This window comes from Periplaneta americana, chromosome 7, assembly GCF_040183065.1.
Source record: "Periplaneta americana isolate PAMFEO1 chromosome 7, P.americana_PAMFEO1_priV1, whole genome shotgun sequence".
Taxonomy (NCBI): Eukaryota; Metazoa; Arthropoda; class Insecta; order Blattodea; family Blattidae; genus Periplaneta; species Periplaneta americana.
The window spans coordinates 26,308,147-26,333,606 of NC_091123.1; the positions used below are offsets into that span (position 1 = coordinate 26,308,147).

Sequence of the window (25,460 nt, forward strand, 5' to 3'; positions counted from 1 at the left end):
TTGAAGTTCTAAATAAAGAACTTCATCATCGAATAATTACGTCCGCCATGTTGTTGACTTCTTAACACATCGTTACTGTTTTAATGCGACGAATAGATCCTAATAAATTAACGATGAATTTAAAGATGCGTTAGCAATAATGATACTTGGTGAAACACAAAAACTGACTAACGTGTCATCAAATTATTTAACGAGACGTTATAATGATAACGAAGGTTGGTGAAACCGGTCACTAAACTTCCAAATGTCAAAGTCAATAAATCGTTAGTGTTAGCTGACAGTTTTCGAGTGACCACATAAAATCTGTTAAAATGGCGAAATGAAGTTAAATAAAAGCAGTCAGTATGCGTACTTGTTGAGTACAGTTTACTACTGTACTGTTTGAAAGCATTCCAGTGACCCAATGTTTCCTCATTCAATATTCAAAGTATGCATCTGTTGTGAAGGGACTGGCAGAGTCTCTCAATGATTCCATGTTCAAGTTGGCAATTTCCTGTCAGTCAGGTGTTACATCATCAAAGAATTTAGGTCCCTTGAGAAGTAATTAAGTGCTAAGTGATTTGGACTTTATTTTTCTATCAGAAATTGTTTCTACTATATGATCCCTCAAAGTTTTTTTTTTTTTTTTAAGCATTTATTTACATCATGTTCCATTACAATTAAAGTAATACTACATGACTGGTTGATTAGTACAAAAATTTATGAGTACAATTATTTTATATAACATAGCTGCCTCTATATCCATAAGAGATTTGATATATTATAATAAATATGCTAACTTATCCTATTCTACATTATTTCTTACTTTATACCAGTTCTATTCTTAATATTGTTCTAGTTGTAGTTATATTTATATTACTTATATAGTCTACCTTTTAATTACTACATACATATTTGTTACAATTTTTTACAGTGATTCAGAATCCACTGAATTTACAAATTGCATGAATTCTTTACAGTAAAATTTTATTATGTCAATTCTATTAACTGGCCATTTCCCTTTCTTTCTTGAAATTTTGTTCATGAATATTGCCCGTTGCCAGTTCAGTTTAGGAAAGTCATATATTAGATGTTCTATTGTCTGTTCATTTAGGTTGCAGGAACACATTGGTGATTCCATAATTTTGAAGCGGTGAAAATAGGATCTTAGTTTACCGTGTCCTGTTACAAATGTGGTGAAATTGGGGTGTTACATGTAGGTTCACTTGCAGTCTCGATTTTACTGTTGGAAAGAACGATTTTGTAATTTGCCCTTTCGACGTAATTTGCCACAAGCTTTCCCATTTCGATAAACTATGTCGTTTCATGTCACGTAGTATTTCGGTTTTTGGAATCTTCTTGTAACAGATTTCCAGTTCACTGTCTTGAGATGCTTGCTTCGCTAGTTGGTCAGCAAGTTCATTGCCATATTCTCCTACGTGCGCTTTAATCCAGCTGAATTCTATGGTCCAGTTGTCTGTTTCCAGTTTTCTGAGTTTCGTCCTACATTCTTCTATTAATGCCTTATGGTTGTTGCTATTTTTAAGAGAGCCCAGTGTTATTTGACTATCCGTATATAATGCAACTGTCTTTTCTCTATTATCTTTTCCACCAAGTTCTATTATCTTATCTAAAGCCTTCACAATTGCCATCTGTTCAGCTTGGTTATTAGAACACCTTGCATCCAGTCTGAATTTCAGTTTATGTGTAAGTGTTCCTCTGTAAATATTGCGATTCCCGAACCTACTCCTCTCTCACTTTTACTTCCGTCAGTAAATACTTCAGACTCAAAGTTTGTAAAAGTCGTTTTTAAACACCCTGTATAAGACGTGTATCATCATCAACTTTGTGTATGTGTGCGTGTATGTGATCCCATGTTCTTTTAAAATGTACTCTGATAGATATTCTCTATTGTTAATTGGTTAAATTGCATGTCTGCTATTTATTTTAGGATTCAAGAGGAAAGAATTCAGAGGAAAACTTGCCATCGCCATTACTGCTAATTTCATCAACAGACGCACAGAGGCTGAAGCTCGTGTTGAGGAAATCAGTGGTGTTGCGTTCATTTTTAACCAGAAATTCTTCAAAGATTTGTACGAAGCCACGGGAATTGATCTGGAAAATATTGTTTATTACAAAGATGAAACACATTATTTTGTTATGACAGCCAAAAAACACAGCCTTATAGACAAAGGAGTAATACTGCAGGTGAATCATCAGTCACACATCTACAGTATAGCTAAGAAATACAGTTCTATCTGTTAAATTTTCGCATTTTCTTAATTGATTTGTGATACCGGTACATTACTCAAAATAGAGAAGTTAAAACTCATCAACTTCTAAGTTTGTTAGTCTTGTGGCCATAATTTATTTATTACTTGTGAACACTGTTTGACATTTTACTTTAATAACGGTATTTGGCCTGAATTTCATATGACTTCAAATATGATTTGAAACTTACAACAAGCTATATTATTGTAATGTACCGAAGTACACATGATATTTCCATGCAGATATTCTGCGTCATCATACAATGAAAGAGTAATGGAACGGAGAGAATTTTTCTCCGTTCCATTACTCTTTCATCGTATGATGACGCAGAATATCTGCATGGAAATATCATATGTACTTCGGTACATTACAATAATATATACGATATGCGTAAATCACTTCGTGATTTAAGACGGCGCTTATTCCGTCGGATCCCGGCCAACTAGTCACTCATTACGAGTGCACCTCAGCACATGTGTGGACTTCGGTCCTAGGTTCATAGATCTCTATGACATAGTGCAGAGGGCGACCACTAGAGGGAACCCAAGAGTTGGAACTTAAAACTGAGACGATTCTTCCGACGCCGGGGTGGAATCCGGTGTGGCTTAGTGGATAAAGTGTCAGCACGTTAGAGCTGAAAACCCGGGTTCAAATCCCGGCGCCGGAGAGAATTTTTCTCCGTTCCATTACTCTTTCATCGTTATAACAAGCTGTTTTCAATTAATTTTGTTCAAAGACCACATAGAAGTGTCAGAGTTCAGATACCAGCCAGACGACAGAAATAATATTTTATAGCATTCTTAGATGCTTGAGAAAAAATTTTTTGATTTCAGGTTAATTACATTTTTTTTAAATGTTTTTCATGATGTCTAATAATGCCCCTTAAGCAAAAACGCAGTAACTGCAGGAAAAATTGATATTGAGTTATGTATATCAAATTTATCAGCTTGGTGAGCTCTAACTGATCCACTTATTGAAAATGCAGTATTTCCTTTACAAACAGGGAAATCACAGTTGGGAAATGCAGCATGTACAGATAAATTCTTCCTGTTCACACCTCTAGTCTGGGCTTGCGAGTAGGGACACCTTAAAACAGTAAATAAAACTACTGTAAATAGTGAAAAGTTGTTATTTGAATATCTAAATTGTGAAAAAAGATCTCTATTTAAACATGTAAATGGTGAAGAAAAATTTGAATGTAAACATGAAAATTACTTTAAAAAATCGGTAATAAAACACTCATTCCCCTACAGCCTTCCCCAGCATTAATAAGACTGGTTGTTACGCACTGGATGGAAAAAAGTGTTACGTGAATATCAAAAACATTAGACCTATGTTCATTTGCACACTATGACAGGCCGCTTAGGTGTCGAATTATGAAAATACCTTATTCCTTAGTCTTCGTTGCATACTATTGCTGAATATGTGCTGAATATCTTTTACACATTTCTTCTTTTTGTGTTAGTGTGTAACGAACCTAAGCATTGCACATGTGCGACATAGATTTTCATTTTTCACACTGAGCAGCCACGTTTTTCACATAATAAAAAACCTTTTTCGTACTTATTTTGAATGTTTCATTGTTGAATATAAAATAATGGAATTTCGTGACTGATGAATGTTAATTTTTTTTTTTTTACATAAAACGAAATTTCTTTTTACAAATATCGCTGAATTATACAAATTCGTAACAAACCAAAAAAAAAAATCTTTTAAAAAAATAATTTGTGAAAATCAGGTGTCTCTACTTATGAGTCTCAAAGAAGTAAACTACTTAACTAGGAATAAGAGCTACTTATTGTAGGTGTTTCAATATAGTTATCTCTTAAAATACAAAAATATATGAAATACACACATTAATAAAAATTAATGACCATGTGATATTTTTTGCAGGATTATCCAGACACAGCTAAACTCCTTGCACCAGAAAATGTTGACAAAGATGCCTTACAAACATACGCCCGTGAAGCAGCTGATTTCTCAACTGAGTATATGCTTCCTCAGTTAGAATTTGCAGTTAACCACTACGGACAACCAGATGTGGCAATGTTCGACTTCACATCAATGTTTGCTGCAGAAAATGCTAGTCGTGTAGTGGAACGACACAGCCATAGGTTGTTACAGATTTTAGTAGGAGATAGTCTTCTGGAGGTAAGCTTCTGTGACATAATACAGTCATTCCTCTATTTCACAAACTAATACAGTGAAACTTCCCAATAGCGGACACCGCCGGGGAAAAATTAAATGTCCGTTATTGAGAAGTGTCCGCTATTTAGAAAATCGTTAGTATGTATACAGTACATTAAAATTTCTCATACATATTCAACACTATATTTTACAGTATAGTACAGTAGACAGTGAGATTGTTTACAGTATTCATCCAGAGAAAAATCGTACCAGTAAATGTTTTGTAAATGAAATAAACATGTCACTGTACCACTTCACCTTATACAAAGAAATCTAGAATTGCATTCTCAGTGTATGATTTTAAAATAACATCCTTGTTTTTCAAAATTTCACTAACCTGAGTTTTTCCCACATTAACTTTGTGGCCAGCTCACGAACACTTAATTTCTCCTTCTCACTATGCTTTACAATATTTCTCTTTTAGTGAAAAAACGTTATATTTTTGTGACATTTCTATAATCTTTTCGCTGTAAGAAAAATCCTAATGTAAACAATAGCACGTGACTGAAGTCAGGCTTCATTGGCCGCTGTTTGGCGCCATAGATTCTCAGTACATGTTCCCGCCTACCGTTGTACATTCTGTTCCATGCTAAACATTTCCCGTTCCTCGTCAAGTAGGCCTAACCTCACTACTATGCATTCATTTGCTTAGGAGACATTTACTTTATAATTACTGTAATTAAAACTCACATAACTTATTATAGACATTTAAGACTGTTTTTCTCCGCTTATGAGAGGATTTCTACTCTTATGTTTAATAACCACACACACCGAGGATGCAGAAGCTATACTTCAGTACCATGTGCTTACGTGAACAACTACGAGCTCAAGTGATACCAGCTTGTTACAAGAACAGACTACCTCGGTATTACTGTTTGTTTGTATTCATCCGCGTTCACAGTACATAACAAAATATAAAAGTAGCTTTTCTTTTACATATCGTTTTAGATATGAGTGAAGTTATATGTTTCATTGCATTTAACAACCAGAATTCAATTTTTTAATTTTCAAATAATGCAAGATGATAGTTTCCACATACAGACTATATTTTCCTGTGTCGTGTGAGTGTTTCGACTGTGAGCCAATCATGGGTATGACAGCAACGTGCTTGTGTTTACATTAGGATTTTTCTTACAGCGAAAACAGTATAATGTGACTGTACTTCCGAACACTCAACTTGACAAACTAAGAAAGTATGGACTGCTCACGTACAGAATCACAACTAACAACTGTGCTGCTTACCTTCAATAAAGTACAAGAACGTTCAAATGCACGATAATGATTGTTGCAAAGAATTCTGTTATTATTCCGTTTAATTTACAACCGTCTTTTTCTTTTTTTCTTTCACACTGTCCGGTATTTGGAAGTTTTAATTGTTGTTGGGAGATACATTTCAGTGTCTGTGTCCGTTATTGAGAATGTCCACTAATTTGGAAGAATTTTATCATAATGTTATTTTGCAGGGGAATTTTAAAATGTCCGCTATTGGGAAGTGTCCCTTAAGGGAAGTTTCACTGTAATGGAAAGATGTGTCCATAATTTACAACGATATGGGTATCTGAATAATAATAATAGTACTACTACCACTAATGCATGTCGCATTGTTATATTATGTAGAATTTCGATTGAAATTACTTTAAATTGAAATGTTTGTTTAATGTGTCACCATTGTATTTCAGCCTTTCTGGCCTACCGGATCTGGTTGTGCAAGAGGTTTTTTAAGTTCATTGGATGCTTGCTGGGCAGTAAAAAGTTGGAGTAGTGGACACACTACTCCACTTGATGTTCTAGCTGAAAGGGAATCAATATACCGACTCCTGGGTCAAACAACTCCTGAAAATCTTCACAGGGACACTGCTTCATATACCCTCGATCCTCACAGCAGATACCCAAATCTCAACCCAAGATGTGTCTTGCCAATTCAAGTAAGGGGATTGTACGACACAGATGACCCAGCAGGTGTGGAACAGTCCTTGATCTCTGCTGCAGCTCATGAGATGCCCAAGAAGAGGAGAAGGAAAGGTACCGTAACAACTTTTTCAGATTTATTGTGGATACCACATATTATTATAAAATATCTCTTTTATAATCGTGATAATATTATACACAGATAGTAAGTTAAGTTGGAAGCAGTTTCCACACAACTTAAGGATAAACTTAAACCATAAGGTTAACCTTACAAGGAAACTGTTCATGAACTGATGTCGAAGCTTCCCATCAAACTGTGTACATTGTTAAGGGGTTAGGTACAGCTTACAGTTGTAAAATTTTTGGAAATATTCAACATTTTTTCCTCCATTATTGTATCTTGTACAATAATGAAAATTGGTATGTGTAAAACACTATCCTGCTATATGAGAAAAATATTTTTACGACTTACAAAAATTTTATATATATATATATTTTAGTCCACACCTGTGGAGTAACGGTCATCACGTCTGGCCGCGAAACCAGGTGGCCCGGGTTCGATTCCCGGTCGGGGCAAGTTACCTGGTTGAGGTTTTTTCCGGGGTTTTCCCTCAACCCAATATGAGCAAATGCTGGGTAATTTTCGGTGCTGGACCCTGGACTCATTTCACTGGCATTATCACCTTCATCTCATTCAGACACTAAATAACCAAAGATGTTGATAAAGAGTCGTAAAATAACCTATTAAAAAAAATATATATTTTTTCAAAATTGAAAATGGTGGCACTTCACTGTGCAGTGATGAAGCGTTTCCCTCATAACTCATAAACTTGTTAACTTTTTCATGTTTTCTCTTTTTCATTTTATTGCTGAAACTCATGTTTACAATATCATGCTCTTTCAACTTAATAAATAATTTTTTTTTTCTTCATCATCATCATCATCATCAACGTCAAGGTTTAAACCTCTAAAGGCTTGTTCCGGTCTCATGCATTAAACATTTGTTGAGTCCATCTTTCCTTTGGTCTGCCAATGTTTCTTTTGCCTGTTGGTCTGTAATCTAATAGCAGTTTTGGAATGCGGTATTCTTCCATTCTTTCCACATGTTCCCTCCACTTAGTTCTGTATTGGTGTATCTTCTCTGTTAGTTTAAAGATGCCTAATTCCTTTCTTATGGCATCATTTCTCCTTTTGTCTAACAAAGTGTAGCCAGCTATACTCCTTAGGAATCGCATTTCGGCGGCCTCTATTTTTCTCTCTTCACTTTTTCTTAATGTCCAACATTCGGAGCCATATAGGAACATGGGCACTGCCATTACTTTATTAAATTTTAATTTAGTTTCTTTCCTAGTTTGTTTGAGGTTTCTTTTTATTGTTCCACATATGTAGTTAAATTTATTAATCTTTTTTATTACATCATCATTTTTAACATATGATACACATTTTTTGTGTTAGAAGAAAATACTGATATTTGACCATTTTTTTAATGAATTTATTTTTTATCAGACAATCTATCAAAGGTAGAGAAGTGATCTTGCATCATATTGTAGATATGACATGCATAAATACACACAGAAAAATTCATTACAGAATGTTGGATAGTTTTTGAGTTATGTAGGAAACGCCTCATCACTGCACAGTGAACTGAATTAAAAAAAAAAAGTAAATAATTTTTTTTTAATCGTAAAAATATTTTTTTTATATAGCAGAAGGACAGTGTTTTACAATTACTAATTTTCATTATTGTACATGATACAGTAATGGAGGAAAAAAATATTGAATATTTCCAAAAATTGTACTGCTGTAAGCTCTACCAAACCCCTTAAGATTATCACAGCAGATGAACATAAAATAAAATACCTTATTTTGGTTCTACAACCTGTTTCCGGTCTTGATTGAGATGCTTAATCCTCAGTCTAAGACACTATGTTGTTGTCTGACAATAAAATTTGAAAACGTAGATAATTTCATTGACTTTCATTGCTCTTGGTGCACTATGGGGATATATCTAAATTCAACCAGTATGATGATTATTTTAAGCAGTCGGTGGAACGCAGGCAGGGGAAATGGGAAGAGCTCGGAAAACCTGTTCTAAACACAGTCTTTCTCTGCCACGAATTCCACTTGGACTCCTGGAATTTGAACCTTTGTCCTTAGTATGGAAAGCCAACACTTTTGACCGTTCAGCTAATGGTGTAGTTATACCTATGATTTTAAGTTGAAAAATAATTATTATAGAAGAATTACATAAAGTGATGTGACATATCCTGCAAATAAATTTGATATAGCCTACTTTGTATAGGACTACCAGTGATACAATTTTATTATTGTTCCATAAGCTAGATGTTGCAACTTTCATACAAAAATAGTAACTTTTGATATTACTGCAACTTTTTTAAAATTAATATTTACTGGTACATAAAAACAAAAACTTTCCATTTCGGGAACAATGATGTTTAATATTGTGATGCTCTTTTTCATTTGTTTCATTATGGCTGCTGTGGGAATGTTTATTTTCAAATGCAACAAACTATTTCTGCATGAGTTATTTAATTATTTTATGTTTTCGTAAACTGATTTCTTTAAATAATAGGTTTGATCTGCAGACGTGAATAATATTAGTCTTATTCTGTGTTAGTTTCAATGAAATAGAGAATTTGCAAATGCCAAAGTCCAAATAATACAAGGTGTCTTAATTCTCGAAGCTATTAACGACTAAAGAAAAAAATGACTGTCATATTTGGCTTTTTACATAAATAAATCTCATTCTCTTGTAAATAAAATGGTGTTTTTATTTGCCTTTAAGCTAGATTTTTAACGAAGTTGCAGCAATTTAAAAAGTGTCCAGAGTAAATTCATTTACATTTGGAGTAAATGTAGAAATTGTGTTCATAACACATAGCAAGCAATGTTCAGTGTTCAGACCAAGGGTAGCAATTATGTTTACCTCCAATCTCTCCAAATCCTTTTTTATAACCATTCAGTAGGAGGCAAAACTCAAGATGAGTTGAGTTAACTACAGCTTGGAGCTCACATAGTTATTCACTGCCAGCCCCAAAGTTTCTTGCATAGATGCTTGAATCGCGCACATATTTCTTAAATTGTACTACTTTCACTTTTTTCACTTATCATTTATTCATGATAAGTTTTGTTAGTATAGATTTCCTTTCCTATTTTTTTTATTTATTGAAGTCCAACAGTTCTATTTTTCTTTTAGTGTATTCAATATTTTTTACTGTCTAATGAAAAAATACTGAACCTTGATAAGTTTTATATGATTTGTTACTTGATAATGAGAGTGAAGCTAAACTGTTTTATTCTCTTTTTTTGTGTGTGTTACCTGATAACAACGGTGAACTGATTCCACTTACGGTGTCTATGACGTCACAATTCACAGTCAAGGGTGGGTTCTTTGTAACTTTTATGTTTGTGGAGCATGTGCTAGAAGAGATTAGCATTCAACAAACTAATCAATGAGTGCATGTAATTTGTATAAATATGTCGCGCATGTTGTGCAGAATAAATAATGAAAATTCCATTATTTTAATATTACTCATTATTTTCAGAAAATAAGGAAAACTTATACATACTGTCTCTTTATACATGTATATAGTACGTACATCCTTTGAATGCTGTTTCTTTCTTGTATATAGGAAATCTCGATTGTAAGCAACTCTGTCGTCGTGAAAGAAGGTTTTCTTTTTGTAGTAATACGTGTTTTCTGTTATTGTGTAAAAGTCTCCCTTTCCATGTTACTGTAACGTGTTTCTAATTTCGCATGTCCTGAAATTAGTTTTTATGTCTGAAACATAGTGTAGGAATTATTTGAAAATACTCTGAGGACATTACCAACAGGTGTTGACCCCAGAATGTCCGATTTGAGGGTTGTAATGGGATTACAGAGAGGACTATACCCTTAGTGGAAAATACATGTACTGGATGGGACACTGTGATGGAAATCCAGTGTGTAGACTTCGTAGACTAAAGGAAAAAATCACTTGGGATGTACTCTATTAATGATATAGTATACAAATTGAACTTAGAATAACACCACTGACTAACCTCGAACATAATTAAATGATGAAAGAGTAATGGAACGGAGATGACGCAGAATATATGCATGGAAATATCATATGTACTTTGGTACATTAAAATAATATATATAATTAAATGAGCCGTTCAGAGCAGAAGTGGTGTAAGTCAAAAATGGGTAATGAGGGTTAAAGTAAACATTCTGTAAAATACAGCGCAAAGTAGCAATTAATATTCAATTTATTTAAACTATTAGTAGTCATTGGACAGCACGGAGGACATATTAATTGTTACTTTGCGCTGTATTTTACAGAATTTTTACTTTAAACCTCATTATCCAATTTTGACTTACACCACTTCTGCTCTAAACGGCTCAAATATAGAAAAATACTTTTATTTATAGTATTTATTAATTTAACCTAGTAGAGATAAGGCCTGATGAGGCTTTCTCTTCTCTCAAGCCTTAGAAGATATCAATTGTTTGTACAATAAACCCAAGGTATAGAATGTCAGCAGAATGGATAATGATGGGCTTACTGATTACTGTGCCCTTAGAGAACTTACACAGTATGGGACTAAAGCAGCACACCCAGCTCGAAAGCTGTGTCTTGCCTTTGGTGAAGAATGGTTATGTGAAAGAACAACATAAAAGCAGTTCGAGAAATATTTTCTTCTTCCTCTTCCTTATATGAATATAAAGTGATATTCCGAAATCAGTCACAGCTCGTTGGTTCACTCCAAGTGTGTCGTACATGTTTATTATCACTTTAATATTGCAGAACTTGCGAATACGTATCAAACATGTGATCGCACAGATCTGTAGCTGCTCAAGATGCTGAGATATTACTGAGAGAGGCTGTGCAACACAACTGATTTTATATCCAATTTCGGTGCACTCATGCCCATAACGAGAGCCGGTGGTGTCATTGGACATGGTGACACAAGTTACATTGATTCATAATCTAACTACAAATAACATTAACATTCAGTTGTGTATTACAGTAAGCATTTGAAATTCTGCAGTAAAGATGTATTCTACTTCAACAAACATTCTAATTTTGTTTTTAAATAATCACAATTACTAATATTATGTACAATATATATATCTCTTGGCTTCTGTGTGAGTTTCCTACAACAACCTAGGAAACCACTGTTACATGAAAATATAATAGCACACAAAAAAAAATTAAAACATAACTGTTTTAATTAAGATGCGTGTAATTTTAACAAGCATGGCTTTGCTTTCTCTGTGATGTACCCACATTACATGAAAACGCCCATATAATTATAATGTGTAAAATGTGTTTTCAGGCTTGCTTGTCTATATGCTTGTTTGTATGATGCCATATTCGAATGATTGACGTTGGCGTCAACTCCAGGAATTTCCATGGTTGCTTGTCTCATGGAATATCCACCATAAGGCTTCCATGAAGTTCGTTCCTTAAGAAAGATAATACACTGTATTTGTTTCTTATTGCCACTGTACCAGCGACAATGACTGTAAATTAATATTATTAAGAAATGGTGAAATAATGACAAACAAACTGGAAGTCATCCTCAACTCTGTCACTTCCGTCTCCCAAAGAAGAAATTACTTCAGCACCATTTTTTTTAGTTGGTTATTTAATGACGCTGTATCAACTAATAGGTTATTTAGCGTCGATGAGATTGGTGATAGCGAGATGATATTTGGCGAGATGAGGCCGAGGATTCGCCATAGATTACCTTGCATTCACATTACGGGTGGGGAAAACCTCGGAAAAAACCCAACCAGGTAATCAGCCCAAGCGGGGATCGAACACGCGCCTTAACCAACTGAGCCACGCCGGTGGCAGCACCATTTTCGTCCATTATGAATTTAATTTACATTTTCCGGAATTTTAACTTAGATCTTCATTATTACATAATTTGACTATACATTCTGCATCATCTGTTGCAGCAAAACAGATGAAGCCTGAACACAGAGAAATAAACTTCCTCAGATGTATACGAAATGATCGATTCAAACAACAAAAGTTGAGAAGTGGCAGAATCTCTGCAGGTTTAGTTTGAAATTAAAATACCACAAAACTCGCTAGTTCAGTTGCATTGTACTATTGGCATTAATTTTATGAGTCAGACATTCTTTTGTATATATCTCGTTCAAACTATGAATATGTGAAAAATTATTTCCAAGCACACCTTCAAATTTGTTTAAAGAGTTGCGTGTTTTTTTGCACCAAAGATTATTTCTAGTTGGATGATTCATTATGAATGATTACTTTCAGATTCCCAAGTGCATCCAGATACATTGCTTCATTGGTTAAAAAAGCAAGTTGCCTTGTATGACAATGTTCGAGTTGAAGATATGACGCATTCCTTCAAGAATGGACTTGTATTGTGTGCAATAATACATCGCTATCGACCAGATCTCTTAGATTTCCATGCCTTGTCTGCAGAAGATGTAGCTTCAAATAATCAACTTGCATTTGACACTTTGGAACGAGAACTTGGGATACCTCCAGTAAGTAGAAACATGTTGTTTCTAGTTAGGTTTAGTTTTAGTTCACATTTAATTTTAGCTTAGTGTATTCATAGATTGTTTTGTTGGTTTAGTTACAAGGGATGTAATTGACCTCGAATGCTCAGAACCGCACTAAAACATCATCATCATATTCCAGACACGAAATTAGGCCATTGCTGGCCTGTTTCGGTTCCAATAGATGTTTCTGTGGACGTCCAGGTCATCGTCGTCGTCCTTGAGGGTGGTATTTTAGCATTTCTCGGGAGCTTCCATACGAGAAATGTGTTCAAGCCATCTATTTCTGTATTCTGTAATTTTTTGTTCTAATGGTTGCATGTTGAGTTCCTGCAGTATATCCTCGTTCCTCTTGTGGTCCAGAAGTGTGTATCCTGCAGTTCGTCGCAGATATTTCATTTCAGCTGCTCTTAATCTGCTGATATCTCTTCGTTTCAGAACCCAAATTTCGCTTCCATAGAGGAGAGAGTTGGTAGTGCAAAGGTTTTATATAGCTTTATTCTGGAATGTTTCTGTACTAAACTTGGTTTTAGGGTATGGTTTAGTAGTCCTAATATTTGTAAAAATTTGTTAATTTTTCTGCTTACATCATTCTCTCCTTCGTATGATATATTACATCCTAAGTATGAAAAGGAATTTTTCTGTTCTAAAATCACATTTTCAACAACAATTTTGCTTCGGATTGGATTTGTACCTTCAAATGCCATTATTTTGGTTTTTTTCTGGTGAAATCTTCATGCCATGTTCTTCTATGACTTTATGCTTATAATACAAATCGCCCATCATAAAAACAGTGGTATGAGTCATATTGCGCATCTTACCACAAAATACATTTGAATGATCGCCTATTCAAGGTCTAAGAGATGAACTTTAATAACGCAAAGAAGCAAAATATGAATATAATAGGACCAAAAACACACATATTTCAATGTCGTGATTATATTGCTACATTTCCCATCAATAATTTCACAAAAGCTCTAAATAATCCATGGCACTACAGCCTGTGAAGGGCCTAGACCGACCAGCCGGCTGCTGGCCTCACGCCCACATGCCGAAGCAGAGGTGGACGATCATCCAACCGGAATGGAGGTATTGTATGGTTACATATGATGATCCCCCCCAGCCGTTATAGCTGGTATTCGCAACTGGATTTTGCTACCTATAGCAGCTCCCCAAGTGCATCACGATCACAAAACCTCTACTTAAAATAATTACGATACCTGAACAACAAACTTCTTTCTGCTGACCTGATAGTGTGCACAGCTATTCAGTCTTGAAAGTGCAAGTGTGGGATTTCAATGAAGTGGTCAAAGCAAAGTGGAACTGAACAATATGCACATCTTAAAAGCCACTTTTTCACATTCAGCATCACATCTGCATTCAAGCAGTCCAATATCAAAAGCCACACCAGTTACGTTTTCAAACGATGGTATTAGAATGTCAGTGTCATAACCTGCCTTTTATCAAGCATATTGCAACATACAATAGGCTTGTACTTTGGTGCAGAAAGTTGATTATATATCACAAAGTGAAATCTGATGATGAAATGGCGATCGTATAACTTTACTTGTGGTTTTTAACATTGTATTCTTACAAAATAAACTATCCTTCTCTCATATACAGCTTATATTGCCTAAAGAAATACACATCAAGAGGTTAGCAATATTTTGTTGTTTGTTGTTTATGTTGATGGGAAATATAGAAATATAGTCACGACATTGAAATATGTGTGTTTTTGGTTATATTGAATTGATATTTTGCTTCTTTACGTTATCAAAGTTCTTCTCTTAGACCTTGAATAGGTGATCAACTCAGGGGCGTATTTTGCGGGCTACCGGGGCTAGCCCAAGGAAATTACAAAAGAAAAAGTTTATAATATAACATAATGTAATAATTTTGTATTATTAGTTTTACCATAGTAATTAAAATTAAAGTAATTGTTAGATATATTTTGTGTGATAATAGGGTCAGTGGTAGCCCAAACCCTTTAACCAGTGTACGCCTCTGGATCAACTGATCATTCAAATGTGTCTCGTGGTAAGATGCGCAGTTTTGCATGGAAATGACTCGTAGCACTGTTTTTGTGATGGGAGATTTATATATATATATATATATATATATATATATTTTCTTTTTCTTTTTCTTTTTTTCTACTGTTATTTATACTCGCTTTAACATCTTTGGTCATATCGCGAGTTAATCTTTGGTTGAAATCCGAAGGCTAGTGTACTATTGTTGAGACTGGTTCTATTGTTGTGAACTAGATGGCGACTGTATATATGTTACTATTTGTTATGAATATGATTTCGGTGATGAATGAGGCCAGTGATTTTCAGGGATGTTATGGCCTGAATTTCCTGGCATTTGCCTTACGATTGAGGAAAACCCCTGAAAAACCTCAACCAGGAAATTCAACCCGACTGGGAATCGAACCCGGGCCCTCTGCGTAAAAGACCAGCATGCTGACCCCTACACCACAGAGGTGGTCAGATTTATGTTATAAGCATGGTTTCGTGTGGTTCAGAGCATTCGAGGTCAAGTACATCCCTTGTTAGTTTCATTAGTAATAAACTGTCAGAGCTACTCAGGAGAATGCACTATAAAACAAGTTGTCAATACATTGTATCGTTGTCTTGAATGCTGCAATATTTAAAAAGAAGGAACTCTTATTTTGTTATTATTGTCTTGTTTATAGGTGATGACAGGGCAGGAAATGGAACAGTGTGATGTGCCTGACAAGTTAACAATGCTTTCTTACCTCTCACAAATCTACGACACTTTCCGTGGAGAAATACCACACATCAAGCATCCAAAACTGGTAAGGTTCATATGTGAAATTTTACATAAGTATTTCAATTAAAGCATTTACACTGACATTATATTTGAGAATGATTTGTGAAAGGAGTCCTTGTATGATTTTGATTCCACCTGATACATTTTCATCAAATGGTTACTAAAATTTAAGATTGCTGTAAAAATAGATACCAGTTCTTGAAACTAAAATATTCAACAAAAGATCCTTACCTGCTGTCATCATCACCAAACGTACGTACAGAAAAAGAAATCATGCAGTAGAGCAAGGGAAAACTTTAGATGTAAATTCCCTGTCCCCTCAGTTCTTTGCAGAAAAACAATACAAAATTTAGTGAATAGGTTTAATAAAATAGGTTCTGTGAATTATGTATCACACAAGATTGGCAAGACTTCCTGCAGCTACTGTGAGGAGTGTGAGTGCATATAAGTCACTAGTTCGTCCAGCAATGGAATATGGTGCTGCATATTGTGATCCTTACAGATTAGAACATATTAAGACTTTGGAAAAGATAAAAAAATGGGCTCTCAAGCATTATCATAATAATTCAACATTAAAATGAAACACACTCACGGACAGGAAAACGCGAATTCGATTATGCGCAATGTTCAAAACATACAGAGGTGAATCTTCCTGGAGAAACATAAAAAATAGGTTGCAGCCGCCAAATTACTCTTCAAGGAACGACCACGCATATAAATTGAGGGAAAGAAGACAGAGGACGGATGCTGGAAAGTTTTCTTTTCTCAATCAGGAACTGGAATGCTTTACCTGCAGGCTTACTGAAGGCTTCACCAATAACCAAAAATGTATTTAAAAATAGGCTTAAGGACTTTTCTAATAGATGGTAGTATATTATGCACACTATTTTAAGGGTGTAATTGATGTTTTGTTATTTGAAGTGTTGTACAGTGAGGTTTTATAGTTTATAGTGGTAGTGCAAAGTATTTGAACAGTGAAATATTTTTGAAGTGTTAGTGAAATCAGGGTAGTGTCAGTGAAATGTGTCATAGTTCCAGTGTAGTGAGTTGATAGCGAAATGAGTGTAGTGCTGAAAGGTAGTTGTGCATATATGAACATATCATAAATATACTCATGAGTTTTAGTTCGAATTTAGGGTTAAGATACAAATTAGATTTACTTTAAATATTATTTTGAGTGATCGTGCTTCATTTAATTTAGGGTGTTCCTTGTTAATAGTATTGTACTATTGTTATTATTATTATTATTATTATTATTATTATTATTATTATTAATATTATTAATTGTGTTTATTATTAATTGTCATTATTGATGTAATTAGTTACCACTGCCACCAGGTATTTACCCATTTGCAGTGTGAATAAATACGTACATACACATACGTACATTCTTTGGAGAAGTTGAGTATGTTGTTGCTCAAATGCCTAAATGTTTGGCAACGAATCTATTAGTCCTCTTGCACTTCAGTATTTTTTGAGGTATAGAATCCTTATCTGCCATCTTTTTGTAGGGTTTTACATCTTCCTAAATGTTCTGAGTATGGGTTCATTTGAATTGCATAACACACAAAATGGAGAGTTAAGTATTCCAATCCTGTGTAGATGTTCTGAGAATTAAGCATTACATTGCATTGTTTAAAACTGATTTTTTTTTTTTTTTGTGTGTGTTCTACAAACAGGAAATAGAAGAAACAGAGGAGAAAGAGGTGATTGCATCACAAACTAGAATCACTCAACTTCGCACCCTCACCCCAACACAAAAGGTTTCACTCTTGGGTCGCATCACTTCACAGCACCATCACCCACACCCACATCCGCGTCCATCACAAGTACGCAAGCCTGTTGGTGTCGTTAGCTCTCCAGTAATTCCCACAGGCGAGAAGAAGTTGGACTCACTTCGTCGTCAGCGCAAGAGGAGAAGCACAGATAAGGACAGAATGCCACCAAACATTACAGTAAGATCATACTTAAAATTATTTTTTTTTTTAAATAACAGTTAACTTACATTGGTTTTCAGTATCCACTCCAAAACTTGGCTTCATGGTACTCGGAAATTTTACATTAAGTTCAGTTGCCAGTTCTTTTCTCCTGTTTAAAACGAACTTGTACAAGCTGTATGTTTTCCCTTCAGTTTAATTTAACCTGAATTATTATGGGAATCAGGAAAAATTGCAACAAAAATTACACCAAGTAAACTATATAAGGTTTCGTAACTCTTGTTTTGGTTTCACTGTAACCCATTTCGTTGCTTTTCTTCCGAGCATTATGCTTCATGTTTCGCAGGCAGAACCTGTATGAAATCTGATTGGAAGCTGTTACATAGCTAAAAGTGATGGTGTTGTAGAAGATATAATTTACAGCTTGGTAGTATATGGATTAATATAAATTGTAATAAAACAATTTGTTTTTGATTTTAATATGTGATTTTAACATATATCTCTACGTCGATTCAACTATTTGTGAAGCTATTTATGACCAGTGGTGGCCGGGTAACTCAGTTGGTAGAGCAGCTGGCTACAGACTGGAAGGTCCGGGGTTCGATCCCAGGTGGTGACAGGATTTTTTCTCGTTGCCAAACTTTCAGAACAGCCCCGAGGTTCACTCAGCCTCCTATAAAATTGAGTACCGGGTCTTTCTCGGGGGTAAAAGGCGGTCAGAGCGTGGTGCCGACCACACCACCTCATTCTAGTGCCGAAGTCATCGAAAGCATGGGGCTCTACCTCCATGCCACTCAAGTGCCTTCATGGCATGTTACGGGGATACCTTTACCTTACCTTTATTTATGACCAGCAACTTATTACTACATTCGTCAGATATTATTAATTCATCCTTGACAACATACAGAGATCGTCTACGACAGTACGAGATTAATACATGACACTACTCATCACAGTGATGTACACTTATAATAACTTGATGTTTACTCACCATACATTTGCATCTCGTTATAATAATATTTTATCTTCACAACATATTTGTTAATAAATGTTAAGAAGTGATCATAACACTTATATATAACATTTGATGTTCACTTACCATACAACCGCAATTCTTCACAATAATATTTTTCTTTACATATTTGCTAATAAGTGAACATAGTATTACTTACTTAAATTTGTGTAAACTACATTCATCTTGTATTTCTAAACCTCCTAGTGATCCATAACATTTTCTATTCACGCCTAAACACCAATTCAGAAGCATATTAGTTTTCCATGACCCTATATATCTTCATTGATTTGCAAATATTTTCATGGTATTTTTTGTTAAAATATGCACATTTAATTACTTGTTCTATTGTTAAATAAGTGTCCACCTACGAGTCTTTACACATATAATAACAATACGGCTTATCGATCCCACACAATAGCCTGGTTGTGATCTCTATCTGTAATGGACGATCACAGTATGATATTAAATATGTATATTTCTTATACTTATTGACTGATCATGTTGCTGTATTTCTAGTTAGATTTTTTAAAAGTTTTTAATTGCCTTTTTAAAATTTTAAGTTTGTATTTGTATAATTGGTCACATGTATTATGTAATTTTGATATACATTGTGTACAGATATCTAGGCTATATTGTCTGAAGATGCCCACACAGGGCGGAAACGTTCACAAAATAATTAAAATGTGTTAACAAAAATATTTTTTGGGTTGACATTATAAATAAGTCAAGACGGAAACATTAAAACCACATTACTCGTTCAATTTGTTTTTGGTTTAATTGTTAGTTGTCTTCTGTGTACCACATTCTGAATAATGTTTTAATATTATATAGGAAGAGCAGTGGCAACGCTGGGAAGAGATCCGGCAGAACCGATCAGAGAGGCAAATGCGTAGGAAATTACTGCTTGACCTTGCCAAGAAACATTTGCATAAGAGCATGCAGATGCTCGAGACAAACGCTAAATGTGATGGCTCTACTCCATTTGAGGACTATTCTTTGTTTGTTTATCGTCAAACAGCCCCTGCATTTCAAGATCGTGTCAGAGATTTGGAGTTAAAATTGTTTTATCCCGTAAGACAGTCTGAATTGTGGTTATTTGTTGTGTTTCAGTGTTATGTGGCTGAAGCATGGTAAATTTGTTTGGCTGAGAAACAAAAATCCTCGTGTGAAATTAAGTTCCCACTAACTGATAAATCAGTGAATTTTCTGTGTGATTAGAGAGTGACCATGTATAACTAAACTATATTTGTGACTACTGACTATTTTATGTTTTTTAGTGTCCTGAGAAATACTTGCAATATAATTATGTGTGTAGAAAACTTTAGATATTTATGTGCATTAATTATTGTTGACAGTCCCATGCTGTAGCATCTGGTCTAGGACTCGCATTACACGATGTGTGCTGGTCCATGTCCTCATGGAGAAGGAATTTTCTCATGAAGTTATGGCCAGCCTATGGGACTAGTGCCCACCCAACATTGTGATGAATTTGAGGAGTTACGATAGGTAGTGAAATCTGGTTTCAAAAACCAGCTATGATGGCTGGGGGGATGATCGTTCACCTCTGCTGAGGCATGTGGGAATATTCTCTGCTCAACCGTAACTTCTGGTTGACCCTACTAAAATATTTGCTGTCTTAGATAGTTCCATAGTTTCTTTATGTTTCATTTTTAAAGAGTGCTGTTGCGTGCATACGTATACTAAGGATATTTTTAATTTTATTTGCTTATTGAATTGTGTTTAATTAAGGGGTTAGGTACAGCTTACAGCAATAAAATTTTTGGAAATATTCAACATTTTTTTCCTCTATTACTGTATCTTGTACAATAATGAAAATTGCTATGTGTAAAATACAGTCCTTCTGTTATATGAAAAAACATTTTTACGATAAAAAAAATTATTTATATAATAATTAAAATTTTTTTGGTAGACTAAGCCTCGAAAGCCTCTTAAGAGCTTCGCCACTCTATGTGTGATGGGGTCTTATTTGCGAGTAAATAATATGGTAGGCGAGGCGAGACAGGTAAATTTTACCGTTTCTTTCAAGGACATGGTTCTTTTATATACCATAAAGCTGTGACACATACCTCTCAGTTTTACTTCCTTCCGAAGGGGGCTATTGTAAGAATTTTAATCGACCTTAAAAACCCATCACCCTTGGTTGGGTTTGAACCTTGGATCCAGTGGCAAGCATCGCAACCACCGGTCCACCAAGAAAGACCAACCTTGGAAGTATATAGTGATTTATAAATTCTGTGCTTTGTATAAAACACGTGGAAATTATTTGAATTAAGTCTGCTATTTTGCTAAGAAAACTCACACCTTCTTGACATAACAAGATTTACATCTTATATTCTGTTATCTTGTGAGGGTTAATGCATGTAGTTCATTTTCCTTCAGTGGTATTTGTAACTAATATTTGTTATTTCTTGTTATATTATTGATATCATCACTTTAGGAAAACTAAAATGTATTTTTTATTTAACATTATAGGACCAAGAAACAAGAATTCTAGTTGAAGCTCGCAAAGGATCTGTGGATAAGGACTTGTCAGGTCGTATCAAGACATTGGAAGAGAAATTGAAGGGCACAGCTGTTGACAAGAAGCCAAAGGACCTACGACGTGCAATAGGTACATCAAGTTATAGGGCTCATGATTGGTGCTCGAGGCACAAGTACTAAAGGATTTCGGGTTGTGCAACAAATTTCTTAAAAAATTGGCAATTAAGACTAAAAGGTTCCATTTCCATCCTTAAGAACCACTTGTACAATAATGGCATTTACTGAACTTCAGATTTTTGCAAAACATATTTTCGAAATAATAATCTATCCTTTATATAACAATATTATTTCTCTGAAAATTTATTTTATTTTCTTTCTTCATCTTCTACATAAATATATATATTTTTTGCATTTTCACCCAAATTCCAAAGATTGTAACTATGTACTAGTATATATAGTACTCTTTGTCTTATAAGGAACCTCTGTTTAGGAGAAGATTATAAAATAGGGTTGCCAACTCCAGAGGACGGAAATTTATTAAAAATAAATGTACATTCAAAAAACTTAAAACACATTTCAGTGTGAGTAGTCTATGCTTGTATTTTCAGCTCAATTACAAATAATTAGAATTAAGCATATTAACTTTGTATTAATATTTGGTTGAACATTAAAATAAATGGCATAAAAGCACAAGGATTGATGTATATGTCACTATACTCACTACATTAACATTATAGTTTAAAAGAATGCTTAATGCTTCCTTTGTTGTGTTTAATAGTTCTTCATTTGTGGAAAGAAATTTAAAAAAAAATCTCTACAGGACATATTAAAGTTCGTCTTTACTAAGAGTTCTGATGTCACAAGTTTGGCCTTACCCAACTCCTCTTGTTAGTCCAGAAATTTTTCATTTCATTCCAAATTAGCATTGCTAATATTGGAAGAGCAAGTATGTGTTCAGCCATTTTCTTTAAGTTTCGTAGTTTCATTTTGAAGATGCCGATAAGCTCGATGTTTTACAATGTCAATTTTTTATTTTCCACCTATGCTTATCTAAATGTATTTGGATTTATATTAACGTTTTCGATACTCGGTGTGTATCATCTTCTTATGACATTTTCTTTAAGATTGGCACATTACAGATCTTCAAGACAATGTTGCAGTGTTCTTGTGGAGTTAAAATATTTTTCAGTCTCGGAATCAGTATGACATTTTAGAATATAAAATCACAATTCCAGACATTAAGCATCCTGAAAACAATTTAATTTCTTTCCTGCATAGAGAACTGAATTCCTGACAATCCGGAAAAATTCCGGATGGTTGGTAACCCTATTATAAAATTTAATTAAATTAAATTATGATGATTTTAAATTTTGTGTTACTTTGTCAGATGCATTGCACTTATAAATTTGCTTTTATTTTAGGAAAAATAGAAAAAACAGATTGGAATGTCAGAGAAATAGAAAAGAAAATCCTGGAAAATAAGATGGGACGTGGTGTCAAGCATGAAAGACCAGAAAAAGTGCCCAAGTGGAGCCGTGAACAGTTTGACGACAAGGTGAATAAACAATAAAAATGTATACTTTTTCTTTTCTCTTGACCTAATTTTAATATCATAATTTCTATATTTCTTGGCAATTCTACTTCTGTAAGTGATACATATGTTAGATTCTCTTCAGCTACAGTTGCTTCAAAATGTCAGTATTATATAACTGTAACAAATTGGTATCTTGTTTATTGCTATTGACTTAGTGTTTCACTATAATTTTAAAAACGATTGTACTGTAAATGGGACTAATTGAAATAAATGTGTAATAACTATACACTGGATTTATAGGCACTGCTAAGAATGTCACCGAATGTACTAGAGTGGATGTGGTGTCCACTGGGAAAGATTCTAGGCCTTATTCACAAGTCTGCAAATTCTACTGTAGGTAAATGAGTTACATGAACTGCAGCATGAATCTTGTAAACCACATGCTGATGTGTAATTTATGACTAAGACTGTTAATGGTATGAAAAGAAAATACAAACAGTATTTTGTTAATGATCTTAACCATCACATACATGTCAACACGTGGTTTACAAGATGCATGCTGCATACCATGCGACTCATTAACCTTTTATTAGGTTTTGGAGACTTGTATATCAGACCTAGAAACCTTCCCAACTGACATCACATTCATCATAGTATACTCCAGGGGTTCCCAACCGGTGTGTCGTGCAGCTCCATGGAGTGTGTTACGAAATTTTGGAATTGAAAAATAAATTTTATTGCATCCAGAAAGTCTCTTTACAACGGATTTTTCATTTCCAACGAAGTTTTTGATATGGTACATTTTATTTTGAGACAGACTTTACCAATAAAACGTGAACACCTGCGACAATGCTCAGTTCAGTTTTTCAACCATAAGGCCATGTATAGAGAAACTCTGTGCAACCCACCAAGCGCCAGACTTCACATTAATTTAAATGGGCAAGTTTTAAAAAAATGGTAATAAAAATATTTTATCGGACATCCAGCATAAATAGGTTGGGATTTTTGACACATACCTTTGGTTTTTTTTCTAATTCCACTCAAGTTGCTGCTTGTTCTTTTAGAATTTTCGATTGCGTGTTAACATCAACTTGTCTACAACAATTTATTTATTTATTTACTTACTTACGTACTTATTTACTTACTTACGTACTTATTTACTTACTTATTACTTACTTACTTAACAAATCTTCAGTAAAAGGATTCCACCATATAAAAAAAACAATACAGCCTTCTTAAATTATTTCTGGTCCGTGCATACTAGTGATAATTAATTTACATTTCTACCATTGTTTAACAATGCAGTTCCAAGCAGTGAAATCGAAGCTGCAGAGGAAAAGTCATGACAAGGAGAAACCAGATAAATACAGCGAGATCGACGTGAGCCTGAAGCAGCTGGACAGGAAGCTGAAGGAAGGAACCATTGTGCAATCCGGGCCAAGAGGTAGCAACAAGGTCTCTGCCATTGCAGAGCAGCTGTCTGTGCGTAATCAAGAACCAGAGAAGCCTGCCATCCAGAGATCGGTTAGCTATAAGTCTTAATATGTCGAGCCTACTTTCTTTTTTCTTGTTAGTCTAATCACTTCTGCTGTCTAGCATCCAGCTTTCACATCTGCTTTTAGAATAGTTGAGAACTATTGAGAGTTGTACCAATACATCGGTTCTGCAAATGTTTGCATATTATGTTACAAAGAATTAATTCTTCTCATTTAAGTGTGCTTAAATGCGACACGCTCATGTCAGTAGATTTACTGGCTGTAAAAGAACTCCTGTTGGACAAAATTCTGGCACATCTGGTGACGCTGATATAACCTCTGCGGTTGCGAGCGTTGTTAAATAAAACATAACATTAAATTCTTCTTATAAGCATGAGGTCATCACCGGAGGCCCCGTGGTCAGTTACATAAATGTGAAACCAGTGTTAAGTTTAAAAATGCTAAGACTAGGTTAAGTTTAAAAATGCTAAGACTAGAGAAGGGACAATCACAAACTGACACTGTCATATGCGTAGTGCAGATATCAATGACTAACCAAGAAAGATGTAGACTAAAGTGCTGTAATAATGCTTATAATTTTAAGGTTGATGTAATATATTATATGACATTAATGCAGATAAAGAACTGTGCTAAATTATTTGGAGCTGTAGGTGTTGAGGCTTATGTGATGAGGTCAAAAAGTGTGTTAAAGCATGTTACACATGGTATAGTCATCTTGGATCTTGTGGATTGATATGAAAGAAAAGACTAAAAAAAATAAATAAACAAGCATAGTAAATTTATATTGATTAGATTACAAAAATGAAACATTAGTGGTAATATAGTAATAGCGAAAGGATGGGAATGATTTAACTTTCTGTACTAATTCCATTCGAGGCATAAATAACAATATCTAATAAAAACAAGCAGATATCTATGTAAGTGATAGTTTTGGTGATACCGAATACAAAAAATGTGAAGGGCTACCATTACTTGGGAATGAGTTGATGGTAATAAATATCCTATCATATCATATTATATTGGGTCGTTCAAAATTCAGTACATTTTTTACTATGAAAAATATTGGAGTTCAAGAGGTCAAATGACTTTATTGTCAAACGCCTGGCATTAGAAAACAACAACAACATTTTTTACAAGTTTTAACTCCACAAGGAAGCCATTGAACATCCCACTATTCATCCTCTTTTACTGTCTCAGTTCCCCGTGAATGGAATTCTCTACCTCAGAAGATTAGGGGCTGCCAGACAATAACCACTTTCAAGAAAAGGCTAAACGATTTCTTACGGGC

At 34.5% G+C, this 25,460-nt stretch overlaps 1 protein-coding gene across 6 annotated transcripts in view; it reads left to right on the forward strand.

The window, feature by feature from the left end:
* Positions 1-25,460, forward strand: part of Mical (Molecule interacting with CasL) — a 241,632-nt gene that overhangs the window by 149,169 nt on the left and 67,003 nt on the right. For 5 of the 6 annotated variants that reach the window (XM_069830469.1, XM_069830471.1, XM_069830472.1 and 2 more), the window contains exons 8-17: positions 1,931-2,187; positions 4,144-4,401; positions 6,117-6,459; positions 12,645-12,880; positions 15,591-15,713; positions 17,368-17,643; positions 19,472-19,711; positions 21,134-21,272; positions 22,564-22,697; positions 23,982-24,200. In XM_069830469.1, the coding sequence (XP_069686570.1) occupies positions 1,931-2,187; positions 4,144-4,401; positions 6,117-6,459; positions 12,645-12,880; positions 15,591-15,713; positions 17,368-17,643; positions 19,472-19,711; positions 21,134-21,272; positions 22,564-22,697; positions 23,982-24,200 (2,225 nt within the window). The remainder of the gene's footprint in view (positions 1-1,930; positions 2,188-4,143; positions 4,402-6,116; positions 6,460-12,644; positions 12,881-15,590; positions 15,714-17,367; positions 17,644-19,471; positions 19,712-21,133; positions 21,273-22,563; positions 22,698-23,981; positions 24,201-25,460) is intronic. The other variant, XM_069830473.1, reaches the window with a different exon arrangement.